At 36.7% G+C, this 25,421-nt stretch overlaps 1 protein-coding gene across 1 annotated transcript in view; it reads right to left on the bottom strand.

Annotated features, from left to right (window-relative positions):
* MED13L (mediator complex subunit 13L) overlaps positions 1–25,421 on the bottom strand; it is a 202,739-nt gene that overhangs the window by 93,117 nt on the left and 84,201 nt on the right. The window contains exons 3-4 of the mRNA XM_050907030.1: positions 14,936–15,020; positions 9,888–9,971 (exon numbers count right to left, since the gene is read on the bottom strand). Of these exons, the coding sequence (XP_050762987.1) occupies positions 9,888–9,971; positions 14,936–15,020 (169 nt within the window). The remainder of the gene's footprint in view (positions 1–9,887; positions 9,972–14,935; positions 15,021–25,421) is intronic.

Below are 25,421 nucleotides of genomic sequence, written 5' to 3'. Positions count from 1 at the left end.
CCTCTTCCTCCCTACCCATCCTGCCCCGGTCTTTTCCATGAAAAAGCTAGACTTTTTCCAATATGAGATTTTTCAAAGATGAACAGTAAAAGCCTAGTCACCAGTCAATACTTCTTGCTACAATGCACTCAGAGAAAGCATCCAAGAATAACAACCAGTGGCTTCTTAATACACTTTGCTAATCAAACTCTATCCAGTTTGTACCACCAAATATAAGTGCTCTAACTGCAGCACCTCTCATTCTAGACAGGTTTAAAAATAAATACTACTGAGCTCAGAACAGAGTTCAGTTACAGTGATTATATAGGAGAAAATAACGAACCCTCAGAAGCAAACAGAAGGGAGAAATGTGGGAAGAAGTAACTCGAAAACCTCAGCGCACATTACTTCTGTACTTTCAACAATGGACTGGAGCCATACTTTAGAACTTATTTTGCTTTACTCAGTTGCCAAGTAAATTGAAGCTAACAGAGTTCATTAGTGATGATATATTTCAAGATGTATTCACTCTGTAATTACTGTACATCAGCAGATTGGTCCTCTGCAATGGTCATTTTAGTCATGAAAAGGACGGCCTACAGCTCACTGGTTCATTATTAAAAGGAAGAACATAGGTTTGTTTTTATTACGAGTCCTACACAGAAGAATTGGTTTATATAGCCTTATTTAGATTATATACGATATACCAAGTGTTCATTCAAATTCACTATCTTCTAAACTAGCTGTAAATTAATACTAAAGACAAGCTACTTTAAAACTGTGTTATTATCCTGAATCTGAAAATTTAATAAGCCAAAACACTAAAAGCATTCAGAAGACTAATTCAGCCTTCTCTTAAACTTTATAAATGGTTCCAGCCAAATATCTTTTAAAAATAAGCATTTCCATAACTTTTTTGATATATCAGTCACAGAATAGTCCATTTATATCACATCATCCAATGATTTCTTAAACAAGCAACCTGATTGCACAATGCATAACGGATAGTGTGGTATTGCACAAAGATGACATTATTTTGCAATATTTTAAAATACTTATTCTACAGACTACTGAGATGCACAGAAGACTGCGCTGGCATACTACCTGCTACAGCTCACATTCAAGAGAAGTCACTAAAAGTATATGCAACCAAACATGATTAGGAGGAAGACAAAGACTGGGAAAGACAGATTTGGGGGATGGAAAGGAGAAAAGAGAGAGTCTGAAATCATGATTTCAGCCAGTTAAAATGAACAAGATCGCAAAAACGGCATTAATGCTTGAAGGTGTGCTAGCAGACAGATTAACCAAGAATGAAATGGTTCCACACTGGCTAAAAGGGGGGGGGGGGGGGGGGGGGGGAATATCAATCAAACATACTGCAGTACAATTCCATTTTAGTCTTCAGAAAATAAGGGTTAGCAAAAATTTAAGTGAACATAAGTCTCAAAAAACAGACCTTCAGAATAAATAACCTAGATAACTCTGTTCTGAAACAAAGTTGTATTTCAAGATTAAGTTAAAGAGGTATAAAAGTGTCAGAAAAATAAATGAAAAAGGTATTATTGTTGACTGAAATAATTCAATGGAATTGCTTTCAACTGAAGTTTTCTTTCCTATTTTTGGAGAAACATAGAAGAATTTTTTGGCTTTAGGCACCATTTTTATTTGAGAATATAAGGAAGCGTATTCACTTCTGAATTGGACTGAAAACAAATCCTACAGTGCCACTGTTTTTGCAGAACTCAAAAGACCACATACTGCCTACAAGGATTTTAAATCAGTTTAAGCACAAAATGCAGCTTGATTTTCAGAAATTCAAGAAAGCCGCTATCTCTTGTTTGTGGAGGTTCTTGCAGTACAGTAAGCAGAGCTATAGCTGTAACTACAATTATAGTTGCAACAGATTTAAGTATTCAAAACTAAGGCCCTCTAAATATCTACAAAAGCCCCTAAGTCAATTCATTACTGATACAGTAAGTGACAACACTTGTGTTTGGCAGACAGTGCAATTGGGAGTCCTGACAAATCTAATTAACAGCACATCAGGGGCACTTAGTTTATCCTTTATAAACAGTGCCAATAGTGAGTGTATAATGAGAAAAGGAGCTTAAACATTAGTGGGACTTCACTAATTGGTCACCAAGTCCTGATTAAGCCAGGCTTCACATATAGTCATTGAAGTTCAAGTGTCTGACACAAGTATATTCAAAACCACTTGATGAAGATACTAAGTCACTTCTAAATTACATAAATAAAAACAAGGCACAAAAAAGAAAAGAAACAGACAGAAATACGCAACTCTGATTTTCTTGAACTACTTGCCATTTGTATACCCCCAGTCCAAGATATTTCAACTGTTTAGATAACTATCTTTTAAAAAAGTTACAAAAGTGTGAAAAAGACTCTAGCATCTCAGTTACATTAAATAATGCAAATATTCAGAATATATGTAGGCATTCCACTAACCTTATCTATATATAAATATTTGTATATACAATAAAAGTTGCCAGCAAATAATAGCTACGAGAAAAGGTTTTACAAAATCCAGAAGTTAAAAATGACAAGAGCAGCTTTATGTATTTGTTCCTTTACATTCATTAAATCAGTAAAAAGATCCTTAATTTCAAAATTCTAGAGATAACTGATCTGCATTATAAAACTGGAATCTACAAAAGTATATGCCACCATATTCCCCAAAATGGTGAAAAAGGTGACCTGAACTGTGTAACTGGCTCCACACGGAAACACATATATCCCAACATACATATCCCATATATCCTGGCTTCCTCCAAATCCTACAAAGAAATGGTAGTTATAAACATACGTTGAAAATGGATGGATTCAGAGTATGTCAGAAGGAAAAAGGCAATCCAAAGTCTCAGGCACCTCACCAAAATCAAACTTGTGAAAGCTCCATGATACTCTGTGACAGCACCTTAAATATTTCCACTGCCTCAAGCACAGCACAGGAAAACAGGCTACCTTTAAAGCCAGTGGGCCAGACAGTATTTTTCTTTCTCAAGACAGAAAGGGATAAGAACTCTGCTAACAATTCATTTCAGACTGGTGGATGTTGGTCAGTAGCATCTTGCTTCTGTGTTGGAAGCTCACTAGGAGCCAAACAACTGGAGTTTACAAACATCCTTTTACAAGATTCTGCCACACCAGATTACCAACCTTTGCCAATTCTGCTGCATACCCTCCTGCCTCATACCATCCTGCCCATGTTTTGGAATTTCTGTATGAGATGAGGGACCCACAATCTACATTGTGGCTGCCAGAGACACACAGGCACTCCAAAACACACAGTGCAAATACCACAATAAAATTTGATTAGCAGCAGTCCCATTTTGAGCTAATGCTGCATCCATACAAAGAGGTCACCGCAACAATATAACCCCCGTTATCAAGACAAGGGTATACTTGCAAAGAAGGAATTTCAAACTCATGTCTATCAACAAAACACAAAATATCACAGGACTGAACAACCAATGGCACACCTATCAACATCCCTTATGTTTTATCTTAGCTGTCTGGCTCTGTTCCATGCATTTGGCAAACAGCTGTGTAAGATACTCTACAGCATCATCTGAATCAGCTGAAGTGGGTATATGCAGCATACTAGAAGCACTGCTCCAGTGACATCTTACCAATGACCCCACGTAGGGAGTCCTTCTATTGTTCCCACGACTTTATCTTGATTGGCAAGGGTCAAGGAATCTGAAGAATCGGTGCCTGGGGTTGATTTGCCACTGTCTTTTTAATGCTCTTACCCCAGGAAAGGAAGATGAAAAGGCTGGGTCATTATCATGAAGCAAGGAGTCCTCAGTGGTAGCTGCTACAAGTACATTAATCTAGCTTCCTGTTTCATTTCTTGAAGGACATTCATAAAAAACAATGGCTGTAGCTACATACCATAATGTAGAGCTGTGCAGAGGTAATGCAAACTGCATCATATATTTAATATATTCAATGAAAATTTTACAGTATGCTCTGTGAGAGTTCTTGCCATCTTTTAGAAAGTACTGTTTTATTATTTTCATTATTAAATGAAAAATATCAGACAACTGAATACAGAACACTCCTTGATTTATAGTTTATCTAGAAAGTTACTTTGGTAATAAAGCCCATGAACATTAAGGCCTTCAGTCCAAAACGCTTTTTTCCTGCACAGTGTGCTAACATTTTCAATCAAGAATTTTACATACAAGATTCTTGGAATATGACACAAACAAAATAACCCAAGACTACCAGTAACATATATCCGCAATAGATAATAGTAATTAAAATGGTAGTGCTTGAATAGCATTTTCCCAAACCATCTTAATAGTATCCTTAAGCAACCCTACGTTGTTAATAAAGTTTTACTGTCTTCTGTCTATAAAACATAAAAATACTTTATATTTATTAATGGTTTTAGATTAACACACTTGAATATATTTATAAATATGTTTTAAAGTAATTTAACATAAGCATACTGATATCAATGACACCAGCTTTTGCTGAAAAATGCATGTGAAAACACTTATTTTATAATCTGTATTTTATATCTATTCCTTCTGCTAAAACATGAATGCAGACTGTATTCCATTGGGTACACTACCCAATATTTCAGAGTAGGTAAGAATCAAGTCAGCTTTAGCACACACAAGATTACCAATTTAAAAAACAAAACAAAACAAAAAAAACCACCAACCCAAAACCAAAAAGCCAACCAACCAACCACAGATACAGTACACTAGCTCGGTGTGTGATTTTACTGAAATCATAAGTAAGACTGAGAAGAAACTCAGCAAAGATGAACATAACATTTCAGAATTTAAACCTCAAAAATATGAAAATATTTGTCTGGGAACTAAGCCTCTTAAACTGAAATAGAAAAGCTTATTTTTACAGGGGTAGGAAGAATTATTGAAAAATACGCAGTATTTCTTATTGCTCAGTATTTCTATCACATTTGACAAGTCAAGAATAAGCACACATTATTTAAAATTAAATCAGATTGATTTTTATTATTTTCCTTCCTAGTCTTTCCTCATTTACGATGGTGTTAGTTGGCAACACTGTACGTATATATTACTACAGTATCACTATACACTCTTTTCAAGAAACAGATACGATCACATTACTGAATTTTTTAAAAACATGGTTAAAATACAAATACACAAACTTACAAAATTGAAACAACTTACATGGCTTATTTTTCTCAAATTCAAGAAAATAAAAACCTCCAGTTTTAAACTGAGACATTCTTACTGCTTTGCAGCGAACTGTACATGCACAATCAATCAGTTACCCTTTCTCAGCTGAGGAATTCAAATCTTATTAAAAATTTAAATAGATCACTTAAACTTGTTTTACCATCCTTTTACTGAATTTATTATGTCATCCTTTAATGAAACACCTTAATACCGTTTGCCAAAAGACACTATCTGTGTAATGTTGTGTGCCAGGACCAAACCTCCATATCAGATTCAGACACGGTGCTCCAGCCTTAAGATAGGCACTAGTTCCACTAGTTCCCAATTCCTCCTGGCACAGCACTGCAGTTCTTCTCTAGGGCTCACTAAATCTCATGTTTTCAGATGAAGATACGGACTGACAGGAGTTCCTAGGATGGCAGAAAGTGAATGCAGCTTGCAATGTTGCTTGCAACAATGCTGCATGTCAATTTTGGTATCACTGATGTAGATATTCCTTGGGTAAGTCCCATGACTACTCCCAGGAAACTGAAGGCAATGATAATTTCCAGGATCTCAAAGAGGAAGCAGTGCTTAAAGTGTCTGCAGTCTTCAGGTTTTGGTGGCACTGATTAATGGCCGATTTTGATGCTTGCAAAGAAATGAACACAGCTATTGAGCACAACTGGATATGGATGTACTCACTGAACTCTGTTACAGTGGTAAAAAGTTCATGGATTAGATCTAAGGGGGGAAGAGCTGACACGTGAATGCTTAGGGTACTGTATTTATTAAGATACAGCCCATGCACTCGTAACTCAGAAATTTCTATATTCTATCAGCATCACATGAGGTTGTCATAATCAAGTGTCTTATGGGACAGTAACAAACAGAAATCTGTTTTGAAACTGAAATTAAAGAACTATATTTCATTGCAGCCTAACTAATTCCACCCTTCCATCTGCACTGTTTCCAAGCATGCAAAGGGTAACGTGGCTATCTGGATATCATTCCTATCTTTCAGTCTTCTCACCTAGTAACAAAAAAAGAAACAAACTCTACTTCAAAATATTTCACTGATGGAACTTTTTTTCTTCTTAAGGCTAAAAAATTCCTAACAGACTTTTGGAAGAGGGGATGACCCATCAGTTATTTAAGCTACAAAAAGCAACAACTTTTTTCATGTGTTCTTTACATTTAAGCAAATTAAAAACACCTTAACAACTTATGTTAAGTTGCTCATACAGTTCAAGACAAACTGATTTTTTCCCCCACTTTCCTACGACACACCAAGAAAACAACCACTAAAATAATTAGCAAAGATTCTTGCATAAGATGGTCTTAAATTTTTTTGTCAGTAAGACGTTTAACATTTTATGGTGGTGCTTTCTGAAACCAAAAAAACCCTGTACAAAACTTGGAAAGTGATTCTGAATAGACTGTGAATATGAATTTTCACCACACAGTGGAAGGCACTATCAATGCCTTGTATCAGGCAAATTCCGTAACCTCCAAACATACAGATCTCCTTTAGGAAGTTGTGTAGATAAATAAGCAAGTTTGCCATTTTCCAGCAGTAGCGTGGAAACATATTTTAGACACACACGGCTGTAGAACAGACAATAAAACATGAAGAATTATTTAGTAAGTGACACATAATATTAAAGATACTCGGGAAAGAAAACCCACAAGTCCTGCGCTAAATTTCCTGTCAAAAGCATCTGGTTCGCACTGTAAGCAAAACAGAACGGTATACGGATCTGTCTAACTCCCTCTGCTGTTCCCTCACTCCTCCTGAGAAGACCAGAAAAGCTCATCTTGCATATTGTTTCTAATACTGCCTCGGAAGGTCATCTATTGTTCTTAGACCTCCTTTTCACATCGCAGCACTAACTAGGTCACGGCCACTGCCATGCTCCACTTCATCTTTGACTTCATTCTAAAAATCACAGACCTCCCCACCCTTCTCCTTTAATGCCATTCACAAAAATCACAGGCCCTGAATGAATTTGAATTTACTCCTTGAAAGCCAGCTGCATGAGTTTTAACTCCTTCCCTGTTCATTTATACCCAGTCCAAGACTTTTCAGTATATTTCTGAAATGAAGTTAGTAACTCGGGATGTTGGAATGACTAACTTTGCCACAAGTATAAAAGCAGACTTTAGAACCATTTGCATTTCTTTGCCAGAATGACACCTGCTCAGTTCTTCTCCATTCAAGGGGGGTATATAACTATATAGATCTATCTATCTGTATCTTTCCCCATTCAAGGAGAATAGTGCATGCATTTTCAACACGGATTACCTGTTCCCAAACTTCAACCTAATCACTGTACATACAGGCAACTTATTTCTAGTATTTTATACATTAACACAGGTTTAGCTACTATTTTTTAAAATACCACTTTTTTTTGGTTATGAAGACATTGCCCACAGTGCTAAAATACCTAAACACACTCAGTTGGCCACCTCTTCCTGCGACTGCTCCTTATTGCTTTATCTACAGCAAGCGGCTGCTTAGAGCAAGAGTTTCACAAAGAATTTATACGGAATTAACGTGAATCACTTAATTTGTGTAAAGATAGCTTTTTGTGCTATACTGAGAAAGCAAGCTTAAAAGATTAAATAAAAAGTCTCTGGACAAATTAGTCCCCAAAGCCACCTGTTATTTGCTGCTACTGTCCACAGTTGACTCTACTGTCAACTTCTGCAGTCTTTACTACCATCTTTCAGTAAGATTAGTTAACTCCAATGATATATTTATTGCAGAAAAATTAACAACCTGAAACAACACAAAACCTATCTCAAATTAGGCCATAGTTATTATTGTTAAATCAATGCTTTTAGAATGGTGTCTACCCATAGGATCTATAGTGACAAGTACTTTATAAAAAGCCAAACAAACCAACAATCCACACAAACCAACAACAAACATTATCTTCTTCAAATCAAGAGTCTACCCTTCAACCCTAAAATTCTTAATAAAAATGTCAGTTTTATATACAAAAATACTTCGAATATAATTTAAGTTCAACAGGAACTCATTTTTTTGTAACATATTCCAGACCAGATATATTTATGTGCATACTGTACATATATTTACAAATGTAATTATCCCTTACAGATGACCTCACTGTACAAGTGATTTGGTGTTACACACATGTAAATAAGACACAGGACCTACTAATCTGTCAGAATTCTAAAGTAACGATACCTTCCATGCCAGTGCTGCTGCTGTTTTTGACAGACACCATCTACTGTATCAGATGCTTCACTCCTTAAATTGATACACACCAGGAACAGACATGAGACTCAAATACATTTAATGTGAGCACTAAGGCTGCAGTAAAATTGATAAAACAAATAGCTTTTGCTGAAAGGAGCTGTCTCCCTTTTCCAGAAGCTGGAAAAGACACCACTTATGTCACTTCAGGGAATTAATCTTCCAGAAAATTAAACTAGATCTTGGTGTGATCAGAAAAGCAGCAGAGAAAACACGAGGGAGGAAGGTGGTTACATACAGCCAGGACACAGAAAGGTGTGGAAAAACCTGGACCTTTCAATGGCTTCTTGCCATTAGATCAGTGTGAAATCCAAGGTTACACATACACAGTGTAAGTCTACTTAGCCACAAAGAGTAAATAGCAAAAAGAGAGATATCCCCATGCTAAATTAATGCTTTCTGTTTTTAGGAAGGAGACAAATCCATGTGTAATTACTGCATTCTATCTTAAACTGCTGTTTGGAGGTACCTGGTTAACTAAGTCTGTTACAGAATGAAGCCAACCGTTTGTAGCATTACACTGTAACAGAAGTAAGACCTTTCTGTTGTAAGACAATGCAGTGAGATAAAGACATGAGAGGGAGAAGGTACATGCGATCTACAGGACAGAATGATTTCCACCTGTACCTGCAGCTGCCATCAGACATGCTGTTGTGACTGTAGCTACGCTGGATGAAGAAGTTGCCACCCCACTTCATCTCCACTTGCTCATTACCTTCAAATCTTCCAGCATAACTGCACGTTTAGTCACTTCCTAACCCAGTTCTGTCAAAATGATTCCCGTTAGAAAATCTGTGTTTCAGCTTAACTCAGATTATTTTTGACAGAACTTGTTTAGTGGATGACTATAAATGCAAGTACCAGAAGATCTGAGAACATTGTAACCTTTACAGCTAGGAGTGGAAATAGCAATGAGCAAGTAGAGACAGCTAGCCCTTCTCCATGGTTATGTTGCTGCAAGAGAAGTGCATTAATCAGACATATAGGTCTCATTTGTCAGCCTGCCTAATTAGTGAAAGCTATATATCAAGGCCGGCATCTTTAAAGAAAATAAATAAGTAAATCTATATACTACTTATTTTACTGCTTAAAATGTCAGGTTGGGGTTAAGCATCCAGAAATTCAAATCATTTGTTACAACTACCTGGAATTCTGTTGTATAATGAGAGAAAGAGGCAAATGCTATTCAAAAGATATAAAAAACCGTGACATTTCTGCGGAGTTAAGGGATAAATACCAACCTCACCTTCTTATCATAACAAGACCTGAAAAATTACTTAATTGCTTTCTATGTAATACTGACGTGAACAAATAGCGTCTGTGTTTTTACTTGTTATGTGGTAAAAGAAGTGGAAAAACTACCACCAAAATGCAGCATCAAATTACCATCATGTAATATACAACATTGACAGGAACAGTACTTGATATATAGATCACCTTACCTTTTATTAGCAGGCTTCTCATCCTTGTCATAGGGTCTTATGAACCATTTTCCAATTCTTACGAAGTTTTTATCCATCAAGCACCTAGACAATAATTACAGCAACAATTACTAGTTACATCTTAAAATGTAATTAAAAGCAGTCTTCAAAAACAGTAAATCTAAGGGATTAAGCAGCTGAATTTCCACCATATTGAAATCAACTTTGTAGCTTTTGGGTTCCATGTAACTTTGCCACTTTATTTTCCCACACTAGTCATAGAGAATCACTGTCCAATCTCATGATGCTGTCACTGACGTTCATCTTCATATATGCATTTCCCCCTCATCTCTGACAGAATCTTTTCTGTTCCACGTTACTCTTTTTGCTGAATGATCCATCATCTTATTTTTCAAACTCCTCTTCTTGAACAAAGACAATTCATAGCACTGATTCTTTTCTATACAGTGTTTCTCTCAAACTTCATAATAAAGAATATGCATTCCTGTATTTTTGGCACGTAAATGGCATAGTATAGTATATGAATGACAGAAAATTGTATTAAGCCTGTATTAACAATGAACCATTTTTCCTTCACATGATCCACAGCATGATTTCAGGTGTTGAAACGTCCATAATTACTGTTTCCCCTCTCAGAAAACCTCACTCCAACAAACATACTCCCACATCACTAAATTTAGAGCGATAAGTTACCCATTCTCTGTGGTCCCTTTAGAAATGCACAATTTCTTTACAGAAACTGTATTATTCTGCTTAAAAAAAAAAAAAACTAACAGTGAGGATGCAAAGTGATCAATAACCTATTTAGGTTGACAAGTTAAGTCCACCAGTACAGACGAGTCACACTAGCAATATGCCAACACTATTTAAGTATGCTTCATACATTAAACACGCAGCTGAACATACTGCCCAAGGGATCACATACAGAAATTTGTTATGAGGGAATATTTTTCAGTAAGGTAAATATTATGTTTCAAAAATTCTGAAAAACTGGTTGTTTGTTGCTAGTGGTTTATTTAAGATTACGAGCAATATATGAGCTTTCCCTATACATTTCATGTCTAATCAATATTTCTTATTTAGATGGAAGAACTATACTTCTTCATTCTTCAAGGTTTTCCAATAGTTTATTTCTGTAGCAGTTGCTAGATATTAGCCAAAACAAAACAAAAAAATTAAAAATCACATGAAACCTTCTGGGAAAGTACATTCTGCAAGGTTTAGAAAAACTGTGTCATCTGTTCTTCAAAAGCATACCTGGAAGACATACATAGGAAATGGACGACAGACAATGTAGATACTAATATGCTCCTAATTCTTCTGTATAAACTTGGCAGGGTTTTCCAAAGTTAAAGCTAGGCTGAAGAAAATTCTAACAGCTCTTTCTCAATTAAAGCAAAAAGAATCCAGCTCAGTTGAAGATACCAGTATCTTAAACTGAATATAAAAGCTAAACCAGCAGAGATCTAAAGACACTGCTGTTGTGCTGGTGGGAAAATAAAGTATGCTTCAGCAACTGTTTCCTTAAGAAATATTTGCTATCAGAGAAAGTCTGTCAGTGTCAGCGCACTTCATACAAACAAAAGGAACTCTGTGAAGTTTACATCAGATCCCTGAAGAAAATAATCTGTACTAGCAAAAAATATAATAAACTCTCCCCCATCACACACACACTTCAATGCCACATCATCATGTCTCACGATGGCAGGCTTAACTGCCTCAAACTAATACCACTTTCCTGGAAAAAAGTCTTCATGGGTAGACCGGGCCTTAAAATCAGCCAACCCTCACATGCTAAACTAAATCACAGGTTATTTAAGGTATAATCCTGTATGAAATGGGAAACACGACTGCAAAAGCATGGATCTCAAAGATTTGGCCGCATGAACAATTAATGACAGTACGGCATTATTTTTACTGTATAAGCACTCAGTGGTAACTAGTCTTTAACAGTAACAATGAACTTGCGTTAAAAAAAAAAAGCTGGTCATAAAATCCCAAATAAGTTTACACTTAAAAGCAGTTATTTAATCACATGAAATAAGGACATAAAGTACTCTGAACTCCTTGGCTCATTTCTCTAGTTAAGGCTGAGTGATATTTTCTTCCTAAGCAGTACAGCTGTTAGAGCATTTCACTGTCACTTGACCTCTCATATTTCCGATTTTTCTATGAAAAAAATGACCTGACAAGGGCACACTAATGATTATGAAATAATACCATAATATTTTGAGTATTAATTCCTCAGATCTTCTAACATTTTCTAAATTGCCAATTAGGATAAACTTCTGATCACCAATTTGGGTACTAAGAAAAAAAACACCACAAAAGAACATAAACAGTTGCATAAATACCCTTTCTTGTCCTTCCCAGGTTTAACTTAAAACAAACACCTCTCCTCCCTTCTTCCTAGTCACAACTTCCCATATTTTCACTGCAGGTTTCACTCAGTCCCTCCCAACTCCTCGGTGAGGCGACGGGTGGAAGAGGAGGTGGGGGTCAGGTACACCATGGTTCTTCCTGCCGCCATTTGCTTCCTGCCGCCAGGTTTTCCTGCCACAATAGCTTTTCATGCCCCTTCTCCAGCAGCTGCCACTTTCTTCATGGAATGAGGCTGAGCCGTGGTGCTGTGGGCTCCTCTGGCTGGCAGCAGATCTGCTGTGTGACAGAGCCGGCTGGAACTGGTTCTGAGCGGCATGTGGCAGCTGGCGGCCTCCTCTCACCCGCTCCCTCCCGTCCCACAGAGGCCAGCGCTCCTTGTACCAGCTGAATTGCCCACAGCTGTAGCCAGTCAGAAAGACCAAACTGCCCCGCTAAGAAAATTACATCTCGGTGGGACACAAGAGGTTTCCGAGAGAAGAAAATCTGTTCTTTGCTAACTGCAAAATAAACCAAAAAACACCCCACAAAACTTCAAGCACAGGCAACAGCCCTGTCACTTTCTGATAAGATCAAAAAGAAATGCAAGACTTCTTTTTTTATTAATCAAGCTTTTCCTAAACACAGCATAAAATGGGTCTTTAAAAATTAAAGTGTTGTTTCTCTTTTTAATAAAGCCTACACACTTATTGCTATTATTTTAAATGAAATAATTATGATATTAAGATTTGGTATGGCAAACAAAAAAACCCCAAAAAGTATATAATTTAAAATAAACGCAGCTATAATACTGTAAAAATTAGCTAATGTAATTACTGTAAAAAAAAAAGTAGCTAATTGGATAGATATTTGGTAAACCATTATCCTAAGTCACCTTGACAACTATTTCATTACAAGACTTCCAAACCAAGGGTGTTCCTGAAGGCGTGCCTCCATGGCAGCTCCAATCGAAGAGCAGGTTAGCAGAGGCTTCCAGCTCCGGAGCACGGCCCCGGCTGCAGCCAGCCCCACCACCTCGGAGCTGCTGTCGGCATGTGGCAAGAGAGCAGTGGGACTCTCATCTGCAAGGGCAAGAGGCTGAGACTGCGGCACGAGTCAGATCAGCTTATGGTGACATGAAATGAGGCTTTCAGCAAACGCCTGATGTGTGTTGACCAACTGTATTTCAAAGACTATTGCTGAAAGAAAAAGAGCTCTGAAGGCTTTTCAGTCACAGCTGGACAGAACAATTCCGCTAACTCTGCCAACTGACTTCAATTAAGTTATTCAAAATTAAAAAAAAAATTAAAAGTTTACTTGACAAAATTAAAAAGGTCCAATGAATAAAAATATCCGCTAGGAGTCATACTTAAAGGTCAGTTGGCTGGGCACCACAGATTAATAAACACGTATAAAATTATTTTTCCCTTTTATACTGCAAAGCTACAAAAGAACTAGTGAACATTCTAGACTTGGAATTTCATTTTTATACTTTTATTCACTCTAAGTAGTCTATTACTTATGTAAAAATCCCCTAAAAAGACTGATGAGATAGGAAATAAAACAACTAGTCCTTGTACCTGTGTACATGCACATAGGCGGCCATTCAAACTTCACTTGCTAGCAGATATGGACAGGTAACTAACAGTCAAGGGGACAGTTACTACGCTCACAGAAACACCACCTCAGGAACATAATGCAAACCTGATTACTAGTAAATCTACATCAAAGCAAATAGGATACTAAATGAGACAAGATAAAAGTATTTTTCAATTCGCTTATTTTCTGAAAGAAAAAATATTCAATGCTATATTTGGCAAAATTACAGTAACACAAACGTACAGGAGAGGTGCATTATATTTTGTTGTTCTTATTATTATTATAAATTCAGAAAAAGTGGGAATAGCCTAATGACACTTAATTCTGAGATGATCTCCAAATTTATAAAAAGAACTGAAATATAATACAGGAAGGTGATGATGACCTGAAGAACTGCAGTAACAGAGAAGGAATAAAATGCAATAATCCAAAATGCAATGTCATACACTGAAGGCCTAATAACAAGATAATCTTCAGTAAGCTTAAGAGTTGATAGCTGGATTAAGAAGAAAAAGCCCTAAGTGTATTAACTAATCACAGAATAACTTTGCATATATATATAGATCAAGACAAAAGAAAGTAATGCTAGGATACATTAGGCCTGTCAGAGACAGGAACTGTTAAACTTCACCCTGAATACTGTGTACAAATTTAGTCAAATTGTAAGATGCACGTAACTAGGATCATTGGAAGAACACAGTTAAGACCTTTTAATGTTATCTCTTAAGGTATGTACTATTTAACCTCATCAAAGGGGTTGGAGGTCAGATACAATTATTCTCTGTAGGCACCTCAAGAAGGTGAAAACTTTTTTTTTTGCTTTTGAAACAGCTGCCCAATGAGAATGCAAGCAGAATATATATTGACGTTATTCTTTGCATGAGCATTTAATTAGTCTGCACAGCATTTTATGATACATTACCAGAGTCAACGACTTAAGAGAACCATCTCTATACTGCGTCTCTTGCACTAAAGTCCTACCTCTCAAAAAATGTGGTTTAAGATCAATAATAATATAAATGGTCTGTAGGTATCCTGCCTTATTTTAAGTATCAAAATGAAATATTTGAGTGCAATAGAGTTTTTCTTACCTTTCCAGAAGGTTATGAATTGCTTTGAAGAGCAGGGTCCTACACTCATAGGAAAGTCCATTCTCCCACAATCCTTCTTCTACCACTACAAAAACATAAAATGTCAACAAGCTCAGGACAGGGAAATACAAACATTTATACAAAACATAACTCCAACAGCTTTAATTTTCAACAGTAGCATGTTTCATGAAACTGTTTCAACTATTACCTATATTGCCAAAGTAGCTTTAATCTTTACTTGCTGAGGACACCACCTTTGAATTTAAAAAAAAAACACAAAAGCATAAAAGCAAACACATTTCTTTGTAGCATTCAATATTAAAGTAGGGGGTGAGGAATTCATGACCATTCTTTGCCATGACTGCTGAGAGATCCTTTAAAACTTAACCGCAGGTGCAATGAAGAAACAAAGTGAATCATTAAAGGTGTAAAATCAATTTACATAATTTAAACAACATTAAAAAACTATCCTGAACCTCTCACTGTCACACTCAAGTGAAATTCCTCCGTTGTACTGACAAACTATTGCAGTTTACGCAATACACAGCAAAACTATGAAATACACAGGTTTTTTATTCCAAAATAAAAACCGTAAACTCAGTACCAAACTGCAGAGATTTGAGAGAGCTAAAAAAAAAATTAAAAAAAAAAATCTATTAATCTCTCACAGTGGAGTGCAGCATGACCTAGTCACCTGCATGAGTACCTGAAGGATACACAAACTTCAAAAATATCTGCTGTCCTTACTCCATTGCTTTTGGATGCTAAAACTATCCAGAGTAAAACTATTTTTGGTATGCCTGTACCAGATTCTAAATCTTATTCACCCAGAAGATGTAATCTCAGCTGCAGAGTAAAAACAGATGATTAAATAACTTTGTCAAGGAGTAAGAATTTGTTAATTGTCTGAGTTCTGTCATTTCAATTTTACAGGAATACTCTGCAGATCTTTAGAAATGCAAACATAAATTCTACAGCATGTTAAGAACTGAATACTTAACACCCCTCCTTGGCCAATTTAAAGGATGAAACCTTCCAACAGCATGTCTATCATGCAGAGATTATTATCTAAGTATAGTTTACTCTACAATCACGTTTAAAGTAAAGCTTCTAAGGAGTTTCTGCTGTATGAAAAATACTAATATTGCCAGCAGTCTTCAACTACAGCTTCAAAGCCTCAAAACCCAGCATTGTTCGTTATTCTGCTGCTTCTCCCAGTAACCGTAAGTCATATAACCTCAAACAAGAAGAGGCACATTTTTTGAATGTGTTATGTTGTGATATGCTAATGTTGGTAACAGAGTCTCTCTCCTTTTACAGAATGAAGAAGCCAGGGCTTTAGTACCTATATCACCTTTTCGAATAGCACAGTTACTTCCTCAGAAGAATGAAAAGGCAGACTCGTGCTTTTGGGCACAAGCATGAGCCAAATATCTTTCCCTGTAAAACCATTAAAGGCCCCTTTAATGCTTGCAAAACCTTACTGACACTATGTAATGCGCCATAGCTGTTTACTAGATAGCACTTCACATGGGCTCAGATTTCATGTTTAAAACAGTATTCTTAAGAAACTTCAGAATCACCATGCATTTTCAGAACTATTGACGTACAAATTCTATATAGTTCAGAACTACTGAAGCCTAAGAAACTGCAAGACTGGTACAGTCTTGCACTTTTCTCAAACACGTTAACAGTTATATATTACAGTATGAGAGAGATCACACCTGAGTTCACCTCTATGAAAACTCCACATCTAAATAAAAATTTAAATTTTTAGACAGTGTCATGAAATTGACAGAATCTGTAAAAGTCAAAAGAAATTCACTATTACACAGCACTGAGCGCTTCTTGAGTTTCACCCTAATCCTACCAGAGCGGCTGTGCCAGAAGCCGGTATTGTCCCTGCATTAAGAACTTCCTGCAAAATGGGAGAGACAAGAATCTATCCCATGATTTTACGGGAAACTTCTCACAGCCAGTTCTGACGTTCTCAATCATAACTCCCCATGTACTCCCAAGTATGCACAACAAACTAATGGGACCCAATTAAAGAACAGCTTATATCATCTCTCAAAACTATTTTCTGCAAGTATAATTTTGCCACTGACTCCAGAAAAAATAAGATCAGATCATACTGCTTTACACTGTTTATGAGCCAATATTCTGTAGAGTTGGAATAATTTTAATACCAAATTCTTTAGGCACTGGACATTACCTGTATTCTTTTGCCCTGCTTAGCTGTGACTGGCATAGCTCCTCTTTGGGCTATGCCATCCTATTACTCTTCCACAAACTGAGATGCCTCTCCCCAGGACTGGTGTGACATGAAAGGCCTATGTATCCCAGCAGAAGGGACTGAAAATGAGGGAATGGAAACTGGCAGCGCTCTCCCTCTCCACGCAACACCACAGCTGTATTCATGGTTATCCTGCACTCAGGAGAAGGAACAGCTATGCAAGGGAGTGTGTCCCAAAGCCTAGGAAAAGCAGGAAAGAGCAATGTTAACCTCACAGTGGAGGTTCCTTGTAGGTAAGTCCCTAGGGTCAACTCTGCCAATGACATCAGACTGGCTGAGGAGCAGCAGTTGAGTGGGACAGGGAAAACGCGAAAGTCTGAAGTGGTATCATCCCTCAATATTCTAATTTTCCAAGTTGGCTTTCTTATTGCTCAGCATTCACATAAGTTATATAGGAAATGCAAATAAAATTGTTTCCCTATTAAATTTATCTCTAAGTATATCATAAGACATCTTCATAACCATTTTCCTATAATAAATAATGCCTTTGATTCCCAGATATATTAATGCAGTATACTTACTGTAATTACCTCTAATACTTCTTTATCCTACTAAAAATGTTCATCTCACAATTGAGAGTATGTACATATGTCTGTTGAAGTAAAAATGAGGAGAAAAAAAATTAGAACTGCAGCATTTCACTTCCTTTCTGCTCTTTGGCTTCCTGATCCAGTCTCCAGCAGAAAAGAGCTTAAATAACGGGAGCAAGTTACAACTTCAAGATGCAAATGGTGACCAGTAACAAAACTTGGCAAATCACTAGAGATTAGGCTATCCCTGTAAATTGCAAAGTTCCTCACACTGTAACAACGTAACTAGATTTTAGATTTTGAAGAATATTTTAAATTCCTTATAGAAGACTGAAGACTAGGAAATAACTGTTGGTCTCTGTCTGTCTACACAATAATTTGTAATGCTTTTAACACTCAACACTTTCAACTCAAGCCCTCGTCAGCCTTTCAGTGCTGCTTGACAGCATGTTCAGGCACACAGCTAACAGAAAGCAGGTGCTGCACAGGTTCAGAAACATACTTATGCCAAGCACCTATATCCTGTCCTGAAGGTATTTTCTGTTACTCTAGTTGAAATATTTCTCTTTACAGGCAACAAATTTGACACTATACAACAGCTGTGAAAGCCATCTGCAAAAAAGAAAACTTCTAGGGGAAGAATCAAGTAAAGTTTGAATTTTAGCAAGAGAAAGAGTACGATGGAGCAGGTAACTACTTTTTCCTCCATGGAATTCAGAGAGGAGACAAGAGTTTTGGAAAGGCAGCAAAGCAGATGGGACAAAACTGTGGGTCATCGCTTCCAAGGACCTGGGTAGACAAAGCCATCACTAATCTGATCTGTTGTTTGCAGCAATCCCATTTTGAGCAGGATGTCAGACTGGACGACCTCCAGGAGTCCAAGCTCCTTCTCACCTGTGTGATCTGTCAGATCTACTGATCCTCTGCTGTGATAGATTTATATAGATATCTATATCGCTATCTGTGTGTGTATATATATATTTGTCTGTATATGCTAATTACCTTATCTAAGCATGTGTACATTCCAGAGTAGTCAAGGATGACAACTGGGAGCAGCATTTACTTTCTTGGAAAACAGGCAGTTCATCCCCTTCTCACTGTTTGTCCTGCAACCGAGGGATAACTTTACCAGTACATTTCTCACCAAAATAAGCAACTACTATGTGTGCTTTGTTGGATTTTTTTAAATGAAATCACCTCTTAAAATAAATAACTAAGTCTATTAATACTCTGTCTCTAAAAATCTGGATTCTCAGAAAAAAAAAAATCAAGAAGGTAAGGTCACATCATCTCTGCCATTAACTGTAATTCTATAAACTGCTTAGTTGAGACAGTCAGTCTAACTGCCCTTACTAGATCATTCTCAGTATACGTTCTTTAAATCCAGTGGAGATAGAGAGCACTAAAGAAGCATATGGATCCAAAAAGAAGTGTGACATTTTCAGTATCTTGGGGGGGGGGCGGGCGGGTCGGGAAGATGGGAGACTTGAGATAGCCAGTTTTGTACAAGAATATTCTATCCATTTATCTGAAGAGGCATCATTGTTTCAATCTATAATACTGAAGAAAGTGAAAATATAAATCGTCATTAGAATTTTCATGGAAAATTAATAAAACACCAAAGCAATGTTTTAACAGATACAATGGCAAAAAATAACTCTGTGTAAGCTGACGAGGCACTGTGTAGTAAAAATAAAAGTTACTGTTACAGCCGAGTACCTGCCTATTACCATTATCCAATGTACAAATGCGTACAGGAATAAGGTAAAACACCTTTTGGTTATAACACCTGAAAAAGAATACAATGCAGTGTTTTTCAATTGCAAACAAATCTTCCACAGAGAAAATAGTTCTTATTTTCTCATTGCCAAGATATTATTAGCAGAAAATCAAAACAGAAAAATAGATGTATTTGACACTTATCATAAGGGATTATGACTGAGGTGCTAAATCTCCCTGCTAGTCTCCATATAGAATGGGAATTAATCGCTAGCCTTCGCATATAAAGTTTCTAAATGTTTGTTATCTTTTTTTTCATAGGTTCAAAAAATGAATAGAACATTTGCACTGATGTTTAAGTTTATCCTTGCAGATCGGATGTTAAAAGAATTAAAGGCAACTACAATAATTTAGACTTACACTGGAAATTTATAATTTAAACATACATTAATGAGCGGCTTAGTTGGCTTGGGGTCTTTTTTTATTTTCAACTCAGAGATATTAAGGTCTTCAAAGTGTCCAACGATTTTTATGAAGCCAGCCATGTTCTCAAAAAAAGAACTATTATAAAAATTTCAAGGAGAGAAGTCACAGTAAAATATCAAAGCAAACACTTCAATAATTTTAGGTCTCCCAGCAGAGATACTGGAAAGATAATAAGATCTCTGTTCTGCTTCAGTGACCAAACTGACTTAAAAGAAGTGTAGGAAGGAAGGAGAGAAAGCAAGTTGAGACTGCGTCGGCATTGCAGAGATAGTTATACCTTTAAGAAATTCAGCCACCCACATTTTAATAATTCAGGTCACACTGCCTTATGCAGTTTAAAAGTAGAATTAGTTTCAAAGAATACATATTTCCTCAGAGCTATGTTACATATTTCCTTTTAATGTATCATATTGCAGCAACAGCTGAAATGAACGTCTAGACATCAAAAACAGTCTTTATTCCCACCTACTGCTTTTTTACCTCAGGCATCAAAACTAATGAAACCTATTATCCAGAACACTGACTTCAGTTACCACATTGGCCACTGCAAATACGAAAAAACACTCTGGGACAGGACCAGTTATTCAGCCATTAAAATTACTGAAAATCAATTTCTTGCTGCACACTGCAGAAATACTGATAGATTAAAGCAGGACACATGGGACAAGGAGATTACTTCAAGGGAAGATTACTATGTCAAACTGCTGAGGGAGGGGAGTTATGCAGCTACTCAGGATTCATATTCAGAGCCATGCATGTTCCTTCTTACTCTTTGATATTTTGTCTCCTTGTTACCATGAAATACGAAGAATGTGGGTTTCTTCCCCTTGTGTAGATACAGTTTTTAAAAAACACATGGCCAAATAACGTGAACAAAATCAGAAATTCAATTACTAAAAGCAAGCACTTAATTTTTCATTTTAGTTTTTATTAATGTGCCCTTAAAACAATATTTCAAAGACCAACTAGCATTTTGAAGCACCATTTCTTCTAAAAAAATGAGTTAAAAGAATAACAAAGCAATGCAACGGTACATTAATTCTGAAAAACTATATTATGCCCATAAAAATCCAATTAAATGCAATGCTATTGATCGATCATTGTTATACTGCCATTGATCACCTTGTAAAATCTGTGTTTGAAGTCATTAGTGATTAAATTGACTTATTACTAAATCAGATTCAACCCACTTAGAGATCTAATTTCCTTGCACTGGTTATGATTGTAGGGAAATTGTACTGCTTACTCTTACTGTACTGAGAATTCATCTTGGCTCTCTGTCTCCCAAGTCAACTCATCAGCCCAAAAAGAACTGATACAGAAGAAATGCTCACCAGAATGATCCATTTGTGTTAATCTATTTGCAAACAGAGCTTACGTGAAGCACCGAGAATATGCGCTGTACACGCACAGAAGCATTTACAATCAATGTCCTACCAAGGTATCCTTAACAGCACGAGTGCTGCACCACACTTCCAGGGAAATCAGAATATTAAAGACTATCACTGAAGATTGCTGTTCAGACACGACCCAAGTTTGCATTTCAATGGAGCACAATTTTCTGTATAAAAACTAACACTTTCAAGCAGAGTTGACTATGAAACTAAAATTGTTGCACTTCAGAAAGATAAATAAAACCTTCAAAGGCAACAGCTGTTGAATATCACAGGAATACTACGACGCTTTAATTGTTGCGCATTGAAACAGAAATTAGCATAATAGCTATTTATTGAAAAACAGATGGTAGGTAACCATGTGCACTTAGATTATGTTAGCACTACTTAAAGTATTACTTTTATCACTCCCAATAGGTACAAAACCATTTTTTATAAAATATACATTAAATATTATATTCCCTCCCTCTTCCTGTCCCACACTCTCACATTCCTCTACTCCTGCACGGTCTCTTTTGCCTTTCCATTGTAACACACCACAACACACCACCACTTCTTTACAGTGAAATTTTCTCAGTATCACGGTTAACTACGCAACATTTCAAAGGGCACTAGGAACAAACTGGTCACGCAAAATATGTAATCACTTCTGGTTCTTTAGAAGTTCTCTCCAAAATATTCAAAAAATCCGGGGGTAATATCTAACTTCTCCAAAACCAAAATTATTATCTATGAAATCAGTATAAACATTTCTGTGTAATTATAGCTCAAGTCTGCTTTCTATGTAGGAATGCAAAATTAGCTATGCCAGAGAGCTGAGCAGCTCGCTTCAGAGATGTAAGAGATTCCAAATAAAACAGTTAAGTTTGCTGTGTGGTTTTTGCTTTGAATGCTTTTTACAATCACCAGCTCTGTCCCAAGAGAGAGTAAGATGAACATAAATATGGCACAGTTTTTATGCAGTTTACACTGCTTCCTAAAGCGGGAATTTGTTCGCAGTGTGAAGCCTGCTCTTGCACACCAGAAAATTCCCCCAAATCCCTGATTTACAGTTTCATTTGTCCCACCATGTGTTTGTGTTAAGCAGATTTATTTTCAAGCTACTTTACATTTCTTTGCAGACGTATTTCCTATCGATGAAAAGCAGTAGCCTGACCATAGTGAAAATGGACTAAAAATTTGGGGAGATTCTCACCATCTTCCTCTAAAGCGTTAAGGGATAAGGATGCCACTAAGAAAGAAGTACTTTAAGTTTACTCCTGGGAGTTTCTAGCATTTCCTCCCACATTTCTGAACTTTTCACTTTCCGTTACATCTCGTTTCCCTCTTCAACTCTTTGGTATAAGGGCACTAAAAAATAGTTTCTCAGAAGAATATAAAAGTAACCCAAAAAATTTGAAGGAAAATAAATTTATCAAAGTATTACTATGCTCTCGTAATCCCAGGAAACAATCTCTACTCTCCAAACTTGATTTGCTCTCTTCTTTCCCCTTCCAAATCTTCAAGTTTTCTTCATTTCCTCCCATTTTCACTGACCACCTAGGACTTACAGCCAGTGCAACGCTCATTGCACACATCAGCTGCAAACCCCCCACTTCTGCCTTTTGATCTTTCTAGGTTCAAAGAAAATAAAACTACTGAATTATATCTGCATCAGTAAGATCTTCCTCTCTGCACCGATAATGCAATGAGAATGTGGGCTTCTATTTTTCTTCTCTAAACATAAATGTTGTTTTTCATCAATAGCATGTTGAGCATATTTCCCCATCCCCTACAGTCGAGGAGCACTGTTGGAGGTAACAGAACGTACAAGGGCAGCAAGTCTCTGAAGAGAAATTAGAGCAAGTTCAGCCATCACCAGAGGAACACAAAGCTTGTTCTTAGGAAAAATACAGTTCGTATTAATCCATACTTGGAAAGCGAAAGGAACCAAAAGTCTTTTCTCATTTATAAAGCATGCAAGACGTCATTCTTGAAATACATATAGATCATTTTGGAAAGCGGTACTGGGATGCTTTCTTCCCTCTTCTTGAACGCAGGTTTGCCTTAAAAACAATTGCACAGCTCAAGACAGACGATTCCATTTTAAACTGCAATTCTGACGAGCCAAGTCCCTGAAACGCCTTCCACTTGCCACTCAACCGGTTGGCCGTCACTCCTGCGCCAGCCCTGGTGAGTAATCCCTGCAGCTGCAGGGGAAAGCAGGGCGCTCAGCAGCATTCCCTCCCCGCCCCCCCGCAGCCGGCATTTCTGCGCTTGCTACAATCATCCTAAAGAGCATTTTACAGGAGGCTTAGCCCTGGCTAAGGGCACTCCGCAGCGTGACCAAGAGAACATGGAAACACGATTCATTAGACATGCCTGGAGTGATAACAATGGAACTGCTTCTTGCTGCCTTTCATTTCTTACATTTCGTGGAGGCTAATGCATTCGCGTTACACAACGAGCACATTTACAGACAGGAAAAAATATAATCATCTTTAAGAAAGCCAGCTTTTTTCATTATTATCTGCTGCTTTACAATATGCTTGCAGGCTGCCACAGTTTTTAATTGATATGTTAAGATTACAAATGAAAGAAAGACAAGATCTCCAACCTATCCAAAGATGCATTTATAGAGAAATTAAAGGGTGTAATGTTGCCCAGTCTCTCCATGATCACGGCTATCTTCCTTCCACCCAGCTAGGCTGTACTTTGTGGAACAAAACACTGTAATATTTCCATCTCAGTTGTATGCTTATTTAACCAAGCAAATATTTGGCTTTCCATTAGCTAAAATTTGAGTTTACTCTTCTGCATAAAAATTAAGAATTGTGCTTATTTTTTCTCAGTTCATACTGCCTTTTGGTACTGTGTCATTACTTACAGCCCCCAGACTACTGTTTTCTTCTCTTCCTTTATTTTTTTTTCAACCTAATGGTTATAGAAATAACAATTTTCATTAGAAACTCTTCTTTTCCTTAACTCACTTGTAATGTTATATTGTGAGAAAACAAGATTTTGATTGAACTAAATAATATAGGAAATATTTTTATAGCAGCCTCCCATTTTAAACATACACCATGTAACACAAACATAACAGCTAAAGGTTGTAAGTGTGAACTACAACACTAATTCCATTACATGTGGAACATATTAGATAAGTCCTCTTCATATTACTTTTTGAAAACTAGAAAAAGCATTGACCAAACGTATTTGCTTCTAGTTTATACATCACTTGAAAATAATGTTTTAAAGCTTATTTTACTATTGTTTTCCTGCCTCCCTACTGGAATGCATTATAATATTTTACACAGGAGTGAACTACAAAATTGACTTTGCAATTTGTTTACTTAAAAACTGGCTGAAGCAAAAGTTGAAGCAATTTCAAAAAACCCAAACCCCACCCATCAATCACCAAATAAACAAACAGAAAGCAATAGTTAGCAATAGGCAAAGCCAAATTTAATATTGCTGGCAGATTTTCCGAGTAGCAAAGTTAAGCAATAAATTTCATCTTATAATGTTTATACATACTTTAGAAGCAGAGAGTCAGGCTTCAGCAATAACCTGACAGCACTGCAAAAATGTTTATGGTCAGACCTGACACTTGTAAATGAAGCACTGTATTTTCAAAAGAAAAGGTAAGTTTCAGACTCTCAGTTTTATTTTTTGAAAAAAATTTAAAATGCAACTTGAATTTAGGTATTAAGAACAGCAGAAATGGTTGAAACGAAGTCTTTTTTTAAAACTGTGACAGTGCAAACCGTTTCCTTCATACGTACATCTTTTTTGAGAGAACAGTAGACTTTCAAAACCACAGGCACAGAATAAAAGGCTAGAAAAGACTTCAGAGACAAGACAACCATATTTTTGTCATTTTTGTTTGTTCTTTACTGGATTTTAGTGCTCCCCAACAAGCATGCCAAAATACTTTGTGCTCTTCTGTGAGCAAATGTTTACTGTAGTTCGCCACTATTTAAACCGAAGTAAAAGTGAAATAACAGCTTTTGTGCAACACCACCACATATTGAGTTCTACCAACGAAGTGGTCTGATAGTTAGGCAGCAGAATGTCAAGCA

Source organism: Gymnogyps californianus, chromosome 16 (assembly GCF_018139145.2).
Source record: "Gymnogyps californianus isolate 813 chromosome 16, ASM1813914v2, whole genome shotgun sequence".
Taxonomy (NCBI): domain Eukaryota; kingdom Metazoa; phylum Chordata; class Aves; order Accipitriformes; family Cathartidae; genus Gymnogyps; species Gymnogyps californianus.
Note: the sequence above shows the minus strand (reverse complement) of the source record. Positions and strands in the feature narration are given on the sequence as shown.